At 35.8% G+C, this 22,860-nt stretch overlaps 1 protein-coding gene across 9 annotated transcripts in view; it reads right to left on the bottom strand.

The window, feature by feature from the left end:
- WASF1 (WASP family member 1) overlaps positions 1 to 22,860 on the bottom strand; it is an 84,305-nt gene that overhangs the window by 17,063 nt on the left and 44,382 nt on the right. For 8 of the 9 annotated variants that reach the window (XM_082404784.1, XM_082404783.1, XM_082404781.1 and 5 more), the window contains 2 exons: positions 9,100 to 9,260; positions 3,483 to 3,617 (listed from right to left, as the gene is read on the bottom strand). In XM_082404784.1, coding sequence (XP_082260910.1) covers positions 3,483 to 3,617; positions 9,100 to 9,232 — 268 coding nt within the window. In that variant the 5' untranslated portion in view covers positions 9,233 to 9,260. Of the gene's footprint in view, positions 1 to 3,482; positions 3,618 to 9,099; positions 9,261 to 9,888; positions 9,969 to 22,860 lie in introns of those variants that run through there. The other variant, XM_082404782.1, reaches the window with a different exon arrangement.

Genomic DNA, 22,860 nt, shown 5'->3' with positions numbered 1-22,860 from the left:
TTGCATGGAATAGCTTTTTCCATCCCCTCACTTTCAGTCTGTATGTGCCCCTAGGTCTGAAGTAGGTTTCTTGTAGACAGCATATATACGGGTCTTGTTTTTGTATCCATTCAGCCAGTCTATGTCTTTTGGCTGGAGCATTTAATCCATTTACATTCAGTACAGTTATCTATATCTATGTTCCTATTACCATTTTCTTAATTGTTTTGTGTTTGTTATTGTTGGGTCTTTTCCTTCTCTTGTGTTTACTGCCTAGAGAAGCTCCTTCAGCATTTACTGTAAAGGTGGTTTGGTAGTGCTGAATTCTCTTAGATTTTGCTTGTCTGTAATGGTTTTAATTTCCCCATTGAATCTGAATGAGATCCTTGCTGGGTAATCTTCATTGTAGGTTTTTCCCTTTCATCACTTTAAATATGTCCTGTCACTCCCTTCTGGCTTGTAGAGTTCCTGCTGAAAGATCAGCTGTTAACCTTATGGGGATTCCCTTGTATGTTTTTTGTTGCTTTTCCTTTGCTGCTTTTAATATTTTTTCTTTGTATTTAATTATTGATAGTTTGATTAATATGTGTCTTGGCATGTTTCTCCTTGGATTTATCCTGTATGGGACTCTCTGCACTTCCTGGACTTGTGACTATTTCCTTTCCCATGTTAGGGAAGTTTGCAACTATAGTCTCTTCAAATATATTCAGTCCCTTTCTTTTTCTCTTCTTCTTCTGGGACCCCTATAATTTGAATGTTGGTGCGTTTAATGTTGTCCCAGAGGTTTCTGAGACTGTCCTCAATTCTTTTCATTCTTTTTCTTTATTCTGCTCTGTGGTATTTATTTCCACTATTTTGCCTTCCAGGTCACTTATCCGTTCTTCTGCCTCAGTTATTCTGCTATTGATCCCTTCTAGAGAATTTTTAATTTCATTTATTGTGTTGTTCATCATTGTTTGTTTGCTCTTTAGTTCCTCCAGGTCCTTGTTAAACGTTTCTTGTATTTTCTCCATTCTATTTCCAAGATTTTGGATCATCTTTACTCTCATTACTCTGCATTCTTTTTCAGGTAGACTGCCTATTTCCTCTTCATTTGTTTGGTCTGGTGGGTTTTTACCTTGCTCCCTCATCTGCTGTGTATTTGTCTGTCTTCTCATTTTGCTTAACTTACTGTGTTTGGGGTCTCCTTTTCGCAGACTGCAGGTTCGTATTTCCCGTTGTTTTTCATGTCTGCCCCCAGTGGCTAGGGTTGGTTCAGTGGGATGTGTAGGCTTCCTGGTGGAGGGGACTGATGCCTGTGTTCTGGTGGATGAGGCTGGATCTTGTCTTTCTGGTGGGCAGGACTGAGTCCATTGGTGTGTTTTGGGGTGTCTCTGACCTTATTATGATTTTAGGTAGCCTCTCTGCTAATGGGTGGGTTGTGTTCCTGGCTTGCTAGTTTTTGGGCATAGGGTGTCCAGCACTGTAGCTTGCTGGCCGTTGAGTGGAGCTGGGTCTTAGCGTTGAGATGGAGATCTCTGAGAGAGCTTTCGTTGTTTGATATTACGTGGGGCTGGGAGGTCTCTGGTGGACCAATGTCCTGAACTTGGCTCTCCCACTTCAGAGGCTCAGGCCTGACACCCAGCTGGAGCATCAAGACCCTGTCAGCCACACGGCTCAGAATAAAAGGGAGAAAAAAAAAAAGAAAGATAGAAAAAATAAAATAAAATAGTTATTAAAATTTAAAAAATTATTATTAAAAATAAAAAAGTAATAAGAAAAGAAAAAACAAAATGAAAGAAAGAAAGAAGAGAGCAACCAAGCCAAAAAACAAATCCACCATTGATAAGTTCTGAAAACTATATGACAAAACAAAAACAAACCAAAAAAAATGGACAGAACCCTAGGGCAAATGGTAAAAGCAAAGCTATACAGACAAAATCACACAAAGAAGCATACACATACACACGCAGGAAAAAAAGGAAAAAAAAAAAAGGAAGAGAGCAACCAAATCAATAAACAAATCTACCAATGTTAATGAGCTCTAAATACTAAATTAAGATAAACATAAAACCAGAAACAAATTAGATGCAGAAAGGAAACCCCAAGTCTATAGTTCCTCCCAAAGTCCACTGCCCCAATTTTGGGATGCTTTGTTGTCTCTTCAGGTATTCCACAGATTCAGGGTACATCAAGTTGACTGGGGAGATTTAATCTGCTGCTTCTCAGGCTGCTGGGAGAGATTTCCCTTTCTCTTATTTGTTCGCACAGCTCCTGGGGTTCAGCTTTGGATTTGGCCCCGCCTCTGTGTGTAGGTCGCCTGAGGGCGTCTGTTCTTCACTCAGACAGGACGGGGTTAAAGGAGCAGCTGATTCGGGGGCTCTGGCTCACTCAGGCCGGCGGGAGGGAGGGGTACGGAATGCGGGGTGAGCCTGTGGCGGCAGAGGCCATCGTGATGTTGCACCAGCCTGAGGCATGTCATGTGTTCTCCCGGGGAAGTTGTCCCTGATCACAGGATGCTGGCAGTGGCGGGCTGCACAGGCCCCTGGGAGGGGAGGTGTGGATAGTGACCCGTGCTTGCACACAGGCTACCTGGTGGCTGCAGCAGCAGCATTAGTGTCTCATGCCCATCTCTGGTGTCCGCGCTGATAGCTGCGGCTGGCGCCCATCTCTGGAGCTCGTTTAGGCGGTGCTCCGAATCCCCTCTCCTCATGCACCCTGAAACAATGGTCTCTTGCCTCTTAGGCAGTTCCAGACTTTTTCAAGGACTCCCTCCCAGCTAGCTGTGGTGCACTAGCCCCCTTCAGGCTGTGTTCATGTACCCAACACCAGTCCTCTCCCTGGGATCTGACCTCCGAAGCCCGAGCCTCAGCTCCCAGCCCCCGCCTGTCCCGGTGGGTGAGCAGACAAGCCTCTCAGGCTGGTGAGTGCTGGTGAGCACCGATCCTCTGTGAGGGGATCTCTCCACTTTGCCCTCTGCACTCCTGTTGCCGTGCTCTCCTCCGTGGCTCCAAAGCTTCCCCCCAACCCCCACACCTGTGTCTGCCAGTGAAGTGGCTTCCTAGTGTGTGGAAACCTTTCCTCCTTCACAGCTCCCTCCCAGAGGGGCAGGTCCCGTCCCTATTCTCTTGTCTGTTTTTTCTTTTTTCTTTTGCCGTACCCAGGTACACGGGGAGTTTCTTGCCTTTTGGGAGGTCTGAGGTCTTCTGCCAGCGTCGAGTAGGTGTTCTGTAGGAGTTGTTCCACATGTAGATGTATTTCTGATGTATTTGTGGAGAGGAAGGTGATCTCCATGTCTTACTCCTCTGCCATCCTGAAGGTCTCCCCCCGCCCCATAAGGTGTAGTAAATTCATGTTTTGTGTGTTTGTGTGTGTGTGTATGTTTCTCTGATTAATTGAAGCACATTTCTCCCAGTTGTTGTTTTTTTAATAAATTAATGTATAATAGTGTTCTTAAATATATCACTCATCCCACCTAACCAAAAACATACATGTGAAAGAAAATATAATGTGAATAAACTTACATTCTTCTTCTTTAGGATCAAGCTGTGTAACACTAACAGATAAACGGTCCACACGTTCTTGTAATGAGTTAACTCTGAAGGAAAAACTATGTGCCTCATTGAATAATTCTCCAAATATATCTTCAGCATATTTACCTAAGCAAAAATGAAGCATATACCATAAAATTTAATGTTATCAGAGATAAATATGAAACAATTTAACATTTAAAACGCTGCCCCAATGAATTTGGTATTTACTTGAAACTAGTTTAAATTTTAAACCCTAGCCTAAAGTAATCCAACTGTGATAGAGTGAGAAAAAAACACAAACCCTGGGAAATACAGTTTTAGATACTAGCTCTACCACTTCCTGGTAGGTGACTTGTGGCTAAGGAAATACTCTCCTGCTTTATCCCTATCTACACACCAGTTGAGGGTTAGAGAGGTTATAATGTAAAGTATACATAAATAATACATCTCTTAATCCCAATTCAGCATTTATAAACAGACACTACACTAGAACTGAATTTCAGGCCAAGTGGCAGAATCCAAGATACTTCATAAACCTAGTAGATGACCTAATCTCAGGAACACCCATAATACAGATTCTGAAAATTTATGAGAGATATTTTACATTTTCTCTCATTCTAGTTTCTTAAAAAATCATAAATCTAAAATCACTGAATTCCTCTAGTCATGTAAATTTCCATTACTGTAAAGAAGAAGCCAAAATAATCCCATTCTAAAAGGAGAAATAAAAATTTCTATCTAGTAAATAAGCCAGGGAGAAGTTTTAGATGACCTATAATTTTAAAATGTTCAAGTGTATTTAGAACATATAAATAAATGCTCACAATATAAAAATAAGTCAATCACTATCTGTACCTTTGAATAAAAAAAAATTGATGGTCTTCCTAAATCAAGACATTTTAGACCCAAGTGTACTGTCTAGGTTAAATGTAGCTCAACAGTAAGCTGTATAGAGTCCTGTAACAGGGTACTAAATACTTATAGAATGAATTCATTAATCTCACCAGTTTACATTTGAACAAACGGCTGTCTTATTTTCAAAGCACTTCAATATATTATCAGTTAAATCAACAAACGTTTACTGAGGGCTCACCCTGTGCCTGGTAGGTGTATTTCTTACTGAAGACACCAAGAAATAAAACATAAAATACCTGTCCTAGAAGATTTTATAATCTTTAGGAAAAAATCATAACTTTAATCTCTCTATAATAAATTAAGAGAAAAAGGATAATTTTATATATATTCATTTGCTCACATATATTCTTTAAACCAAAATGACTGGGAATGTCTTATGTGCCAGACAGTGTACCAGATCCTGGAGATATAAAAATGATTGGAAGTTCTCTGCCACTGACGGGTTTTGAACAGAGGGAGAAACAGACATTTAAATAAACATGAAAACCAATTTAATAAATAAGTCCAAATCTTTGTTCCATTCACTTTGAGGCCTTGGCATCAATTTCCTTACCTATAAAACAGGAATAAAAATATCTCCTTCAAAGAAGTTATAAGAAAAGGAGACAAAAGAAGGAGAGGATGGGGGGCAATGGTAGAGTACCTGATACAGGATAGGGGCTCAACAACAGGCAGCTCTTACTATAAAACGAGGTAAAAGCCACAGAGCACAGAGAAAGAAGCATCTAAACGTTTGGGTGTGGGATGGTATTAGAGACACTTCCAGAGACACAGAGTTTCTCTGGCAGATAAGGGAAGCATCCCATACCTTTATTCATCAAATGTTAGGGATACAGAGATGGAAGAGACAATTTTATCCCTAAAAGAACTTAGTTTAATACACGGATCTTTAATTTATAGTCTGTATACCACCTGAAATTATATGCAGATTTTTAATGCATTTGCATTGTTCTGGAAAGAGAGCCCACAGATTTTTTTTTTTTTAACAGATTTTTTAAAGAGAGTTTACACTTTCCCCACCTCAGGTTTAAGTGCCAAAGCACTGCAGTGGATAAGATAAACACCCCCATCTGTTCTCTTTTCATCTGTTCTCTTTTCATATTCCTTCTTACTTTCCACATCTACCTCCTCCTTCCCCCCCAGAGACAGGTGAAAGGAATAAAGTTTGCAATGTAAAACTAATTGTGTATGATCTGAATTTCAACTAACCTTACATTTATTATACTATGTCTCTACTCAAGAATCTATGAGGTCTCATCACCTCTGATGTTAAAATCTAAATCCTCTCAGCTAACACTGTCCTCCATAATCAAGCTCCACCTTACATGTCTAATATCATTTGTCCCTTTAATCCCCCTCATATATTTATTTTCGTCTCCATTCATCTGCCTACTTCTACATGCAAGTTGAAATGCCTTCCTTCTTCATTCACCTCCAGTTTCTAAATTCTTTTGTTCCTTAAAGGCCCAATTCAATTCACATTTCATTCAGCAAGCCTCTTCTAATGACTTCACCTATGCCTATCTCTCTTTTCTCAGTTCCTATAATCTAAAACTCCTGATTTTAATTATATACATGCTCACACTGTTTGAAACTCACATAATTCATAATATTAGACTCTTCAACTAAATGGGGTATGTTCTTTTCAGACAAGAAACATGTACCTTTATCACACAGCAGAATATTCAGTGTTATCTGTCCATCGTCTATTATCTAATTAGTCTTATAGAGCCAATCTATTTATCCACCCTCTTACCCATCTACTTTCCTATCTATCTGTCAAATTTTCTATGATTGAGAACAAGAAGTAGGCTCTATCAGCTCATCTTGGTAGCATGAACTGACTATATTCAATAAGAGAAAGGCCTTGGGAAGAGAAAATGTAAGAGATCTCTCAGGTAATTAGAGTCCCAATGGTTGTTAAATAAGATGGCAATAAAATGGGGAAACTTATGGTATAGCAGAAGAAATTTAAATAAAGTGAATTCTATGTTTTCAGTAATTATCTATTATAAAACAGAATTGTGTCCCGCTAGGAAAAACAACTGAACCAGATGCATATTTTTCCAAGGAAGAGGTCAGGACGATGTGCAGCCCCAAGCAATGCTGAGCTCTGTAGTTGACCTTCACTTCTGTGTGCTATAGCACTTTTGGTGCTAGGAATAGTACCAAAGTGAAAATCTGAATTACCTAGAACCATTCTGAATAGCCTAGTTTTCTAAGTAATTCAGAAATTATTTAATGCATTAATTATTATTTTAAGTACTTTGGATGGAAACTAATGTAAAATCTACTCTAAACTTCCTTATCTTCTTAAATAAAAATTAAACATAATTTAACCTTTTATTGAGGACTTATAGTTATGAATTGATTATGAGAAACAACAGCTTTTTTTTTTTAAATTTTTAAAAATTTGTACAAGAGAGAAACAACAGCTTTGAAATGTATAAGAATATTTGCTTTTACATTAAATGGCCTCTTTCCAGTTTTTATGTTGCTTTTTCTCTTATGTCACTTCTTCCTTTGCAATAAACTACATCTTTTGGTTGGCTTCAGTAATGCCTGCTTCTATTATCTCCACCCCATATCTCCTCTTTTAATGCTCTGAAACATTAATGTTTGGAAACCACATCATAAACCCTGTCTGAATTACCAAAGTAAAAGTAAACAAGTTGGGAGAGGGACCAACTGGTTATTTTATGTGCATGGTCTTTAGTATTTGGGCTTGTTTATTCTGGCTATCTAGAGGCCTTTTAAATTTAATTCCAGGTTCTCAACTATGTCACGTGGGAAAGCTGCCAGAGAGCTTAATTCTGGAGTGGTAAACTATTGTTACACCTTGCTACAATATTTTATGCTTTTTCTCTTTTTTTCTTTTTTTGAATCTCTACAAACTGCTTGGAAAATGCCTCTATAGTCTCTGATTCCAAGTTTGAAGTACCCAAAACCTAATTTAGTTATATTTTTACAATGTATTTCTATTTTCAGTCTGGCTACAACATGACCATGTGCTTGCTGACAGATGTTGCTTATATGGACTTTCTGTATCAAACTTGAAAATTCCTTAAATTTTCACCTTCAGGTTATGTAAGAAACAGGTTAGTACTGCAAAACTGACACACATTAGTTCTAAATTCTATATTGAAACTATGCTTAAAACAAGATGTTTATATTAGATCTAATATTCATTTTAATTTAAAGAAATATTTTAACCAAATTTATTAATGTCATTTCTATGCTCTTAACATATATTTTAATATTAACAAGCTGATGTACCCATATACATATAGAATATATAAATTTTATATGAAGTTATGTTACGTTAATAGAATCTAACAGATCATAAAACCAATTAGTGCTAGCAAATGATTTTAAACAATATGGCTAATCATATATTAATGTACTTTCTAGGCCTTTTCTTTTGACTTGTCTCAAAAGTACACTTTATATTGAATTTCTCAAGGAAGAAACAAGTAAACAATATGTTAGTGATTCACTGCTGATAGCTAACCTGAAAAAAAAAACCCCACCAAATGGGACAAGGAATACACTTAAATTCAAAGAAACAGTCTTTTAATTTACTCTTACAACTATTTCATAGGCAATGTAGAAATTTAGTGCTCTCACCAAGAATATTCTAATATAACTTTTTATGTTGCTCTGACTACATGTGTATGTCCAAATGCTCTCACTTGAAACAAATCAGATTAACAACATCTTTTTACCTTGTGCTAAGTACTCAATTATAAAAAGAAAGGACAAAAGTTAAAAGGAAAAGAAAAGAGGAGCTAATCCTGCCTATAAAGCCAATCTATGTGGGTGGGTATGGCTGATAAATCTAGGACTACTTAGAGAAGATATCTAGACCAAGAACATCTTGTTTTATCTTTAAAATGAAATATAAATGTCTAATAAAAAGCTAATCCTTCAATTCAAAAGATAAACTAGATTTAAAAAAATTTTTCTAATATTACATTTAGAATAAATGGGAAATGATTTATTTAATTCCTTAACCTAGTAGCTCTGTTCTGTAATCTTATAATGGAAACATACTGCCTGTCTCCTCCTCCCCTAACCTGTCCCTTCCACTGGCCTTTTTTATCTGACCAACCTGCTTGCCTTCTGTCTGCCATCATGCTGCAAATCAGACACTTGACTGATATCCTAATGTCCTTTAGACAACTCACCTGACTAACCTAATTCTCTGACTAGTTAGTTACTATTCCACATCTTTCACTTTTAGATATTTGGTAATATAAAAATATTTCCCTAGGCTAATAAGATATATATATGTATATAAAGAGAGAGATACTAGCATCCCAAAACACAAATAGTTTAAGCCTCTAAAAAAGTAAATAGCGATAACAAGCAAGCAAAAGTACAACTTGAGCACCACCTTTTACAGACTGAATTATATTTTAAAAACAATCTCATTAATTCTTAACCATCATGTGATTCTGTTCCTAAAGATTCTATCCTTATTTCCCTTTCCCAGAGGAAACATGCAGGGGAAGAAGAAATGATTCTAAAACACATTAATTTTACTTAAAATGACTACATTTTTCAAGATAACTCTGTGCTCTTCTCATCAACTATCCCCCCCCAAATTAATCACAAGAATATCGTCTTAATACCCTAAAGCATAACATTCTGGTTTGCGAGTAATATTTTTAATTGATGTAAAAATACTTACTTAGGCTACTTAGTTGTCTAATTATATTTGCCAAGGAAATATTGGTTACACATTCCAGTTCATTCTTAATTCCTCTAGGCAGTGCTGTGTGGCACAAGTGCCTAGGATCGATGTTTCTTTTCACTAATGGCATCTTGAGATCAACCTCTATGCCAGTTCACCTGTCAGAAATCAAACAATAAGTTAACACTTTTCAGTTTCGACCAACACAGAGTGAGACCTTATCTTTTACATTTAATAATAAAATATTTGCTAGTATGGAGACGGTGAAAATGGAGTCACCGGACTAAATGAATCAAAGTTGATTTGTTAACCATTTTTATCTTCAATTATTAGAATGTCAACATTATGTAAAATATTTTTTTTAAAAACTTACTTTCAATGTCAATTGCTTCATGGTGAAATCATAATCATCATCACTATTATTCTCCTAAAACCACTGATTTTACTTACTACAACTAGGGGTTTTGTTCTAGAGAGTTAGTATGAAAGGTCCTCTGTAAGGAAGTACCTAAAAGGATTAAAGAAACTGCAAGAGTACTATCAAAATTACACTTCTACATAAAATGTATCAGGCATTCAATAGCTCAGAAATCAGATAGTCCAAGTAGCCCTACATCCTCAATCTAATCAAAACCAACCAAATATTTATTTAATTGATCAAATGGTTCAACCTTCTTTGAATTACAGTCAGTCCTCACTTCCCAGGCTTCCCATATGCACAAATTTCAGCTTCCACAGTTTAGTTAAATACCAGTCTCCCAACAACATGGTTCCAACTTCACTTACCACAGTATACTAAGTGTGAGTAACTACATAAATACGAACTTCTTTGCGGGCACTTCAGTTCACAGGTCACTATGTCAATAAGAGATGCACCGTGATGAAGAGTGGTCCCCACTTGCCGCAACTAGAGAAAGCCCTCGCACAGAAACGAACACTCAACACAGTCATAAATAAATAAATAAATAAATAAAAGAACGTGAATTTCTTTAAAAAAAAAAAATAAATAACATGTTGTTGCTTTCGATTTAAAAAAAAAAAAAAATAGATGCACATCATTTCAGTGACCAATCACATCACTTCTTTTCAAAGTCTGTTGGGTGATAGGTCACTTCTCATCTGTTATTCAGTTCGCCTACAGACAGCAAAGCATGTAACTGGTTTACGTCTTGCCTTCCAGTGATAAACTCATATGAAATTTTACAAAATGGTAACTGAAAGAGGGAACTGGCCAACAAAGATAAAAGTGTGGCACAGAAAGGAAAAATGATGACACTGGAGTGAAATTCAAATTGAATGTAAGTGGAGTAAGAAAAAACAGCTGATTGCGGGAATGTTGTCACTGCCACTGTTTGAGAGACACAGATATGCAGTCAGAGGAATTTAGTGAAGGTGAAATTATTGATGTAAATGAGGAAAGTAGTTGTGACAAAAAGGAAGATGTCCCAGAAGAAGTGACAGCAGCAAAAAACTTCACAATAAAGGAATTCTCAGAGACATTTCATGACACTGAAAGTGCGAAGGACAAAGTGTTGGAAGCTGATCCAAATTTAGTAGAGGGACTTCCCTGCTGGCACAGTGCTTAAGAATCTGCCTGCCAATGCAGGGGACATGGGTTCGGGCCCTGGTCCGGGGGGATCCCACATGCCGTGGAGCAACTAGGCCCTTGTGCCACAGCTGCTGAGCCTGCGCTCTGGAGCCCGCGAGCCACAACAAGAGAAGTCACCGCAATGAGAGGCATGCGCACCGCAGCGAGGGGTGGCCCCTGCTCGCTGTAACTAGAGAAAGCCCATGCGTAGCAATGAAGGCCCAACGCAGCCAAAAATAAATAAATAAATAAATAAATTTAATTTTTTAAAAAAACCAAAAAAACAAAAAACAAATTTTGTAGAAAAGAGTAAGAAAATTTGCCATGGCACAGAAAAGATGCTTACTCTACTAGCTCTGTTTTTCTAAGTTATACAAGCAGAAGGCAAAGCACTGTTCAAACTACTCTTGGTTAAGTTTTTTACAAAGACATAAAGCACTATAATTCTAATTGTTTCTAATGTTTCATATTACATTGTACTAAATTAATATTAGCTTTACTATTTTTTTCATTTCCCTATATATTTATAACCAACATAGAAGAATTTTTAATGTTTTGACAAAAATTTTTAAAGATTATGGAACAACTGTTATTTTTTCCCACTGATTATCGAGATCATTTGGTATGGTTTTATCTTGTATGGTCATCTTTTTTTCTTTTTGGTCCCACACTACCATACAAAGTGAGGACTGCCTGTACTTACCTACTGGTAAACAATGTTTACTGAAGGAAGACATTTAGTATTTACTGAGCTTTAATCACTACCAAATGGAAAGTTTTGGATAAATCTCATTGCATTTAAGTGTTACTCATCACCATTCTTTAAAAACAAACTTTTACATGAAATCTGTCCTCTCCGACCTGTTTGCTCAGCATTCTCTCTACAATTTTAAACCTTTTTACAATTGTACAACATGAAACATGTAGGAAAAAAAGTATACAAAATTGTACAGCTCAATGATTTAAGCACCTAGCAAGCTAACATAAGAAATAAAACATAAGAAATAACATAAGAAATAAAAACCCCAGAACCGTCCCACTTTGGTCTCCTCCCCAGTCACCCTCGCTTCCTTTCTCCCCAAAGGTAACCATTATTCTGACTCTTACAATACACATTTCCTTGTTTTTCTTTATACGTTCTCACCTTAAGCAGATAACTCTAAACACTGTAGTTTTGTTTTTATTGCTTTTTGAAGTTTATGTGAATAGAACCATACGATATGTATTATTATTTTGTGTCTTACCCTTTACAGTCAACATATTTGTAACATTCATCCATGTTGCTTTGTGTAACCGTAGGATGTTCATTTTCAATGCTGTAAGATATTCCACTGTATAACTACACCGCAATTTATTTACCCATTCTAATGTTGATATTATATACATGAGTGTTTCCAGTTTGAGGCTATTATGAATAACAGTACCATGAACATTCATGTACAAGTCTTACAAATGTGTCTTACTCTACACATTTCTGTTGGAAATATACTTAGGAGAATAGCTTGGTTAAGGATATGCACAGCTTGAACTCTAGGAGATGATGTCAAACTGTTCCAAAAGCGACTGTACCAACGTGTATACTCCTTTCAGCAGTGTAAGAGGCCGCTGCTGCTCCACATCCTCACGACACTCAGTACTGTCAGTTTTTAAAAATCTAGCAATTCTTGTAGGTAAATTGTGATAACTTACTGCAGTTTTATGTTTTCCCCGGTTACTGAGAGTTTCTGCACCTTTTCATGTGTTTATCTTTTGGATTTTTCTCATCTGAGAAGTGCCTAGTCAATGCTCTTGCCCACCTTCTATTTACCATTTGTTGTGTTAGGGTTGATTTGTAGGAACACTGGATATGAGCCATTTAAAGGTTATATATGATGAAAACACCTTCTCTTGTGTCACTTGCTATTTCATTCTCTTGATGTCTTTTATGAGAAAGTGATGGAATTTATCAATCTTTTTCTTTTAGGTTTAGTATGAAAGCATAGGTTTTTAAATCATTTTATACACTAAGATCATAAGTATGATATTATCTCTTAGCTTTGTTGTTTTGCCTTGCACTTTTAATCTATAATTGACATGGAATTAATTTTTGTGAATCGTGTTAGGTAGCAGTCAAGTTTCTTACATATTATTTCAACACCATTCACTGAAAAGACTGTTCTTTCCCTATTGCTCTACAGTGGCGCTTTTGTCATAAACCAAGTTTCTATGTATTTTTAAATCCATTTTGAGTCTAGAGCTAATCTTAGTGGAGCTTTACTGTAAGTCTTGATATCGAATAGGGTAAGTCCTCTTACCTTGTTCTTCAAAAATGCTGTTTATTCTTGGCCCTTTGTACTTCCATGTGAATTTTAGAATCAGATTATCAGCTTATACACACAGACACAAACACACCTATTGGGAATGTGACCAGAACTGTACTATATCTATAGATCGTATTGGGAAGTAGGGGTATCTGTACAACACTGCATATTCCTATCCATGAATTATTCAGGTTTTTAGAATGTTTCTTAATAATGTTTTATAATTTTCAGAATAGAAGTCATACATCCTTTGTTAGATTCATTTGTATGTATGCGATCTTTTTTTACAATACTAGAAATGGCATATTTTGTTTTCTCTTTATTGTATATATAGAAAATAAGTTAATTTTTGAATATTGACTGCATATCCAGAGACTTTCCTAATCTCCACTAACCTACCTAAAATTATTTTGGATTTTTAAAATGTATACAATCTATTATATATGATTAATGACTGTTTATTTCCTTCTTTCTAATCTTCATTTATTTTTAATTTTATTTTTTCTTCCTTTTTTTCCCTTATTGCATTAGCTAGAACCTTTAATACAATGTGAGATAGAGTATTATTGTCTTTTTCCTAAACCAAAAGGGAGAGCCTTCAATATTTCACAAGATGCCTGATATAAGGTTTTTGTTGTTATTGTTGCTTTGCTTTGTAGACACTTTTTTTTCCTTTAAGTATAGTTAATTTAAAATGTTGTGTTAATTTCTGCTAGACAGCAAAGTGATTCAGTTATTTATATTATTATATTATATATTATATTATATATATATATTCTTTTAAAAATTCTTTTCCATTATGGTTTATCACAGGATATTGAATACAGTTCCCTGTGCTATACAGTAGGACTCTGTTGTTTATCTATTCTATATATAATAGTTAACATCTGCTAACCCCAAACACCCAGTCGCTTTCTCCCCCATCTCCCTCCCCTTTGGCAACCACAAGTCTGTTCTCCATTGTAGACACCTTTTAATAGCTTAAGGATGTTCCTATATATTCCTAATTTGCTAAGATTTTTAAAAAATAATGTTGATTCTATTATTTTTTCCTACATCTATTATAATTATGTGACTTTCTTCTTCTGTTGTTAATGTGGTGAACTACACTGATTGATTTTTTTTTATGTTAAACAGCTTTGCATCCTTGGAATAAACCCAGCCTGGTTGAGATGTATGTGGCAGGGCAAAATTATGGCCCTCCAAAGCAATCTATGTTCGATTCCCCAGAATTTGTGACTGTAGTACATGGCAAAGGGAAATTAAGATAGCAGTTGGAATGAAGGTTGCTAATCAGCTGACCTCAAAATAGGAAGATTATATTGTTTTTATTGTATTGCTGGATTTGGTTCTGGTTTGTTACTAAGTTTATTAATTTTTGCATTTATGTTCATGAAAGAAATTGGTCTATTATCTTCCTTTCATGTATTGTCCTTGAGAAGTCTTTTGTATTAAGGTTATGCTGGTCTAATAAAACAAGTTGGGATATGTTCCCTCTTTCAACTATTCTTTGGAAGAATTTGTATAAGATATGCATAATTTTTTTCTTAAAAGTTTGGTATAGTTCAATTATGAAGCCAGTTAGCCTCAAGTTTCCTTTGTGGGAGGGTTTAATATTATGAATTCTTAAGGGAACTCTCCTACACTGTTGGTGGAAATGTAAACTGGTACAGCCACTATGGAGAACAGTATGGAGGTTCCTTAAAAAACTGAAAATAGAGCTACCATATGATCCAGCAATCCCACTCCTGAGCATGTATCTGGAGAAAACCATACTTTGGAAAGACACATGTGCCCCAATGTTCACTCCAGCACTGTTTACAATAGCTAGGACATGGAAGCAACTTAATGTCCATCAACAGAGGAATGGATAAAGAAGATGTGGCACATATATAGAATGAAATATTACTCAGCCATTAAAAAGAACGAAATAATGCCATTTGCAGCAACTTGGATAGACCTAGAGATTGTCATACTGAGTGAAGTAAGTCAGACAGAGAAAGACAAATACATGATGTTGCTTATATGTGGAATCTTAAAAAAGGCTATGGGACTTCCCTGGTGGCACAGTGGTTAAGAATCCGCCTGCCAACGCATGGACATGGGTTCGAGCCCTGGTCCAGGAAGATCCCACATGCCACAGAGCAACTAAGCCCATGTGCCACAACTACTGAGTCTGCGCTCTATAGCCCGTGAGCCACAACTACTGAGCCTGGGTGCTACAACTACTGAAGCCCATGCGCCTAGAGCCTGTGCTCCTCAGCAAGAGAAGCCACCGCAGTGAGAAGCCGGTGCACCACAATGAAGAGTAGCCCCCGCTCACTGCAACTAGAGAAAGCCCGCGTGCAGCAATGAAGACCCAACACAGCCAAAATAAATAAATAATAAAAAATTTAAAAGGCTACAAAACAGAAAAAGAGTTACAGATGTAGAAAATAAACTGATGGTTACTGGCAGGTAAAGGAGTGGAGGGATAAATTGGAAGATAGAGATTGACACATATACACTACTACATATAAAATAGGTAACTAATAAGAACCTACTATAGCACAGGGAACTCAATACTCTGTAATGGCCTATATGGGAAAAGAATCTAAAAAAGAGTGGATATGTATGTACAACAGATTCACTTTGCTGTACACCTGAAACTAACACATTGTAAATCAACTATATCCCCAATAAAAATTATTTAAAAATATTATGAATTCTTTCTTTAATTGTCATAGAATTTTTGACATTCTCTATTTCTTTTGTTAATTTTGGTAAGCTGCATTTTCTAGAAACTTATCTACTTCATTTAAATTTTCAAATTTCTTGACATCAGATTATTCTTATGACTTTCCTATGATTATAAGATTGTAAAATATCCTTGCTTTCATTTACTATATTGATTAATTTTGCATGCTATTTTTTTAAATCACAAAGGGTTTATCGATTTTATTAGTCTTTCTAGAGAACCAATTTTTGGCTTTACTGAATTTCATTATTGCTGATTTATTATTTCTCTCCTGTTTTCAGTGGGTTTAATATGATGCTCTTTAAAAAAATTTCTTGATATAGATGCTTATTGATATTCAGCTTCATTTCAGACATATGGTTTTAAAGTTATAAATTATCCTCTAAGCATATATTTAACTATATCCCTCAAATTTTTTTAAATAAATTTATTTATTTATTTTTGGTTCCGTTGGGTCTTTGTTGCTGCATGCTGGCTTTCTCTAGTTGCAGCGAGCAGGGGCTATGCTTTGTTGCAGTGCGTGGGCTTCTCATTGCGTTGGCTTCTCTTGTTGCGGAGCATGGGCTCTAGGCATGTGGGCTTCAGTAGTTGTGGCTCATGGGCTCTAGAGCGCAGGCTGAGTAGTTGTGGTGCACGGGCTTAGTTGCTCTGCGGCCTGTGGGATCTTCTTGGACCAGGGCTCGAACCCATGTCCCCTGCATTGGCAGGCGGATTCTTAACCACTGTGCCACCAGGAAAGCCCCTATCCCTCAAATTTTGATATGTAATAATTTTGCTATGGTTTACTGCAAAATATTTTCTAATTTACATTGTGATTTTTTTTTGCTCCATGGGTTATCTAGAAGTATATTATTTTGATTAACAAACATATGGAGATTTTCCAATTATCTTTTTGTTACTAATTTCTAGCTTAATGGCATTATAGTCAGAGAGTATATTCTGTATTATTTCAATCCTTTAAAATGTATTTGTGTTTACTTTATTGCCCAGCATATAGTCAATTATACATAGAGAATGTATATTTTGTTGGTGGTGGTTACAGTGTTCTACATATGTCCATTAGTTAGATTTGCTAATTGTGCTCAAATCTTCTGTAGTCTTAATGATTTTTTTGTCTCTGGTTCTATCAGAGAGATGTGTTAAGATCTTCCACTATGATTACAGATTTATCAAATTCTCCATATGATTTACACATTTTGAGACTATGTTATCAAGTACATTTATCACTATAAAGTTCTCTTTATCTCTAGTAATACGGCTTTTGCTTGCATGATATAGCTTTTCCCATCCTTTTCCTTTCAACTTTCTTGTATCCCTATCCCTATGGTTTACACATGGCATTTCATAGCATACAGTTAGGTGTTTCTTTTTCATTCATTATTTTTTTAACTCAGTTTGACAACCTTATTAGTATGATGCTGATGTTCCCTCTGCCCGGGATACTCTTCTTGCCCACATTCCCTCTCTTCCCTACTCCTACTAGTTCTTCAGATTTCAACTCAAATAAGAGCATTCCCTGATGCCCCAGCCCTAGACTAGATCAGGCCCTTCTGTTAAAATTTTCTCATAGGACCTTATAATGTTTCCTTATAGCATTTGTCTCAGTTTGTAATGACATATCTTCATGACTGATTTCTGTTTCTCTCCTTTATTAGTTTTAAAGCAGATATCGTGTACTTTGTTCCTCATAGTATGCTGGATGCCGGGTACATCACTGGCACATAAAAATAATTCAATATATATTTATCGAAAAGCTCAACAATTCTTAACTGCAACTCAAATCTCTCTCCTAACCTGTAGATGCATTTATGCAACTATCCCCCGTACATCTGTACTTGGAAGTTCTGTAACATCCCTCAAATTCAATATGTCCCAAACTTAACTCATTACATTTCCTCTTCAAATCTAGACATCACCTTTAATTCTGTCCCACCACCACAGTTCCCAACTATATCCAATAGGAAATAAAGCCTTACTAATTCTATCTCATAAACATCTCTCATATTCTATTGTTCCTTTTCTATTCTAACTTCTGCTGCTTTAATTCAAGCCCTGGTCATCTCTCACTTGGTTGAACTAGACTTTCTGTCTTGAGGCTTACAGCTTTTGCCTGCCATGCCATCTATATCAGCACTCCCATCACAGCGTTAAGAATATTGTCAAAATTTTGAATCTGGTAACATCACTGTCCTACAAAAACAAACTCTTCAGTGGTTCATTGCTGTCAGGATAAAGTCCAAACATAATATACCAAGTTCTTCAGAATTTAGTCCCTCCCAATGTCTCCTAGCTTCATTCATACTACACTCCTTCTACCTTATGCTCTAACACACCTTGCTGCGTTACAGTCCTGCCTTTACTCATGCTGTTCTCTGTCTAGAATGCTTTTCCCTTTCTTATCCTCACAGAAAATAGCTGTTCAAGACTAGACTCAAGCATTACCTCTTTTCTGAAGCATGATTTAAGCCCCAGGCAGATGTAACTATCTACTCTTTGGTGCCCTCAACTCTGACCTACATATGCGTCTATCCAAATACTACCAATTACACTCTTCTGTATTGCACTTATATGTTTACATGTCTATGCTTGAATAAGAACTCCTAGAGGACAAAAAAATCTTGCCTTACTCAGCTTGTCCTTCCAAGATCTAAGAAATGGAAGATGTTCAATAGTTGATGATAAATAAAGGGAAAAAGAAGAAAATCGTTAACTGTAAGGAGGCAAAAAAAATTCTTTAGGTTACTGAGTGGAGAGGACACACACACACACACCCCTTTCTAAAGCAACTATTTAATTATGATTCTAGGGAGTTGCTCTTTTCTATGTGCATGGAAAATACATTTGAGAAAAATAATATCTTTCTATTCTATTTGTATTGTGGAATCACAGGCTTACTTGTTTCACCCTCCCAAGAGAAAGCATGGACCACATAGACCATTTATATATTTTATATATATATATATTATATATATATAATATACACACACACACACAGACATGCACATACACACATACATATACACAAAAGTATAAAGTAATATGTAAAGTGTCAAAAATAACCCAAGATCAGGTATCATAGCAATTTTATGGCTTTATATATTAGAAAAATAAATTATCATTTTCAGAACTCAAAAATAGCCCATAAAATTTATTTTGAATATTTAAAGGACTCCTTTAGTTAGCAATTCCAAGGAAAATAAAATAGCTGCTTTTAAAAAGACTGCCATAAAGTAATTACAGTTAATAATTGCTTTGCAGGTTATAGAAAGAGCATAAGAATTAAGAATTAAAAGTATTTTATTATGTCATCAATGACAAGTATTAATTCCTTATATTCACTAATATGTTAATGAAACAACTAATCTATGATTGTTTAAGGGTATTTCTGATTTTTTTAAATGACATTAATATTAAATAAGAAAAACTTTATGTTAAATCATGGAAATATAATTTTCAAATTTTATAAGGATTCAAACTAAAGGATTATATTGTATTATGTAACCTAAGGGAACAGGTTAGAATAAAATGACTATTCTAATAAAAACAAATTTCAGTATTTTAAATACTTTAAGAATTTCTGAGGGTGCAAATACTTTTTAAGAAACTTCCTACCTCCTTAAGAGTAGAAGCCACTTAATTATGCATAACAGAAGAATTAAATAAATTTTATATATTCCTTGGGAATATATAAAAATAACAAATTTCCCCTTTGTTATGAGCAGTAAACTTTAAAACTACTCACTACTCATGAATCTCTAAAATTCTACACACGAAGAGATGACAAAGCCAAACTAGGCACTCACAGGATTAAAGAATTATTGATCATGCAGAACATCTACAGTTATTTGACTGTTTTGAGGTGCTCTGGCCCTTGCTTAAAGAATCTGCCCTAAGAAGAGTGCTATCTTTACAAAAAAGAAATTATATTTTTCACCTCAAGTCACAATAGCAAAGTATTAAATTTTGGTTGAAAAGAACACACTGCTATATGAACTAAAGCAAAAAAGAAATGAAGAAATAAGCTACACACTGCAATTCATTACTGACGTTACTGTTAGATTCAAAAAGAAAAATGGATGCTAATGAAATAATTAATATTGTTAAACACTTCTAGAGTGGAAATGAGATTCAGTGTAGTCAAATTTGATTCCATGTTACTCTCAAAGAAAATATGTATTTTTTTTAAATTAATACAACCACTACTGAAACTCACTTGCATAAATCATACAGGCATAAAATCGCTCCAAGGTTATTTTTAGTGTTTTAAGAGATGTTAATTTGAGGGCTTCCCTGGTGGCGCAGTGGTTGAGAATCTGCCTGTTAATGCAGGGGACACGGGTTCGGGCCCTGGTCTGGGAGGATCCCACATGCCACGGAGCGGCTGGGCCCGTGAGCCACAACTGCTGAGCCTGCGCGTCTGGAGCCTGTGCCCCGCAACGGGAGGGGCCGCGATAGTGAGAGGCCCGCGCACCGCGATGAAGAGCGGTCCCCGCAACGCGATGAGGAGTGGCCCCCGCTTGCCGCAACTAGAGAAAGCCCTCGCACAAACCGAAGACCCAACACAGCCAAAAATAAATAATAAATAAATAAATAAAGTAGCTATTAAAAAAATTAAAAAAAAAAAAAAAGGGTCTCTGTGTTGTTAACAATTTAATTTCTCCAATGTTGAATTGTACCTTTCTCTTCATGTGTACTATGAAACAGAATGGATGATGACCACTGACAATAACAACAGCCATACTATTCTGTGGAACTGTATATCCATAATGGGACGAATTTCATTTCTCTGTTTTGTTGAAATTTACCAAATAAGAGTTTAAAAGACCTCCTTAAATATCTTAAAGTTAACAGTGAAGTGATATATAGTATAGGGAAAATTTTAACATTTACACATCAAAAACTGAATAATGGGGACTTCCCTGGTGGTCCAGTGGTAAAGAATCCGCCTTCCAGTGCAAGGAACACGGGTTCGAGCCCTGGTCAGGGAACTAAGATCCCACATGCCGCGGGGCAAGTAAGCCCGCGTGCCAGAACTACTGAGCTCGCGCGCCTCAACAAGAGAGCCCATGTGCCGCAAACTACACAGCCCGCACGCCACAACTAGAGAGAGAAAACCCGCTGCCACAACTAGAGAGAAGCCTGCACGAAACTAAGACCTGACGCAGCCAAAAATAAAAAGAAAGAAATAAAATAAATATTTAAAAAAAAAAAAAACTGAATAATGTATTAGCCTTTTTTTTGTTGTTTTTTGGTCGTGATGTGCAGCATGTGGGATCTTAGTTCCCTGACCAGGGATCAAACCCATGCCCCCTGCATTGGGAGTGCACAGTCTTTACCACTAGACCACCAGGGAAGTACCACATTAGCACTTTTTTGGAAGAGAAAAATATCTTTCAGACCCCTGATATTAGCTTAAATTATTTTTAATGTAATGTTACTTAGCAGTATACGGATGTACAATCAGATGTAAAATCCTTATGCTTATAACTCTTATGCCAAATATAGATATAAATCTATGAAACCAAAATAGATTTAAAATAAAATTCAACAAAAAACCCAATAAAATTCAAAATAACAGTATTAAATACAATGAAACCATTTTGCTTTAATTCCATCCTGCTTGCTATATGAATCTTGTACTGACTGCTCCAAAAACCTCCTTTATTTTGTTTATGCCTATCCTACTATGTATAAGAGCCTTTTCTCTATTTAAACTGCTGTGAAATTTTATTCATTCATTACCTGATTGACACTATTTAGGCTTTACTATTTACAAACACAACATTTATGTAGCAAGTGTGCCCCTGTAATATCATTGTTAGATTGAAATAATTAAAGCTGTACTATTTGGCACCAAAATTATGCTAAACATAATCATAAACAGAGATACTAAAATTACTTGACAGGACTCACTAAGTCCTTTTAAAATAAAAATAAAAAATTTTAATTCTCATAGAAAACTCACAACCATCCAAAAATATTCAGGCTGAGAAACATAGGCCAAGCCAAAGACATGACTCAAAGAGGTGGAATGAGTGGCTCAACAGTAAGGGCCAGGAACAGAACCTATCTGTATGCATGTGTGTCTTATCATACTCTATTGCTTCTATTATATTAAGATGAATTTATATAACATACACTTTATAAAACCATTCTAACAGTTCACTATTCAGCGACTGAGCAAAGTTTCACTTAAGAGGAGAAACAAAATGATTCTTTCACCAACCGAAACAGATTAACACATTTTTTTTTAAAGTATAAAAGTACATCAGTATGTACCATGGATGAGAATAAGCCCACTCAGGCTCCTGCATGTGATTTATGCCAAGATATGGAAAATTTTATTCCCCCTTCCCACTGTCTTTCTCTCATTCTCGGGCCAGTGTTTCTCTTATCTTCAGATATGTATTTTCAGATACTGTTTACTCCCTATGAATAAACCTCAAAATCAACAAGCTCCAAACCAAAGCTGTTATTTTTCCCCAGCAAAAAAACCCTACCTCTTTCTTATTTTAATTAACAGTTCCATTGAAGAGTAGAAAGTTAGAAACAGACTTTTCTTTGACTCCTTCCAGTCTCACCATATCCAATCTGTACAAGAATATCCATTAAATTCCTAGCAGAAGACCTGCTGACATCAAACTGTTGGTATATTCCTTAATTTTTTGAAATATTGACCAATAACCTTCTAAAAATTTTCTACAAATTATATTTCCATATCCTTGCAAACACCAGGGAAAAATGCTTTCTAATGCCCACATTATAGTCTATAAGATTTACCATAATTTATTTGGATTCCCCTAATGCTGGACATTTTGGTGACTTTAAAAGTTTTACTATAATACATACTACTGGGATAAATTTTCATTGTATAAATCTTAATGCAAGTTTCAGGTTATTTTCTTAGAATATGAAAAACTCAATGACTTTGAAGTATTTATTTTCAAATTGCCTCTAATAAAATTATGCCATTTTCATTTTCATCACACATGAGGGTATTTTACTACTTTCTCAGCTCCATTATTTACTGTCTATGAGACCACTTGTACTTCAATTTTCTCATCTATAAATGGAGATAATAACAACACCTACCTCAAGGGTTGTTTATGAAGGTTAAAATGGTTATTACACAT

The sequence above is a fragment of the Balaenoptera borealis genome (assembly GCF_965194805.1).
Source record: "Balaenoptera borealis genome assembly, chromosome: 9".
Classification (NCBI taxonomy): domain Eukaryota; kingdom Metazoa; phylum Chordata; class Mammalia; order Artiodactyla; family Balaenopteridae; genus Balaenoptera; species Balaenoptera borealis.
The sequence above is the reverse complement of the archived record's forward strand: the minus strand, read 5'-3'. Positions and strand labels throughout refer to the sequence as shown.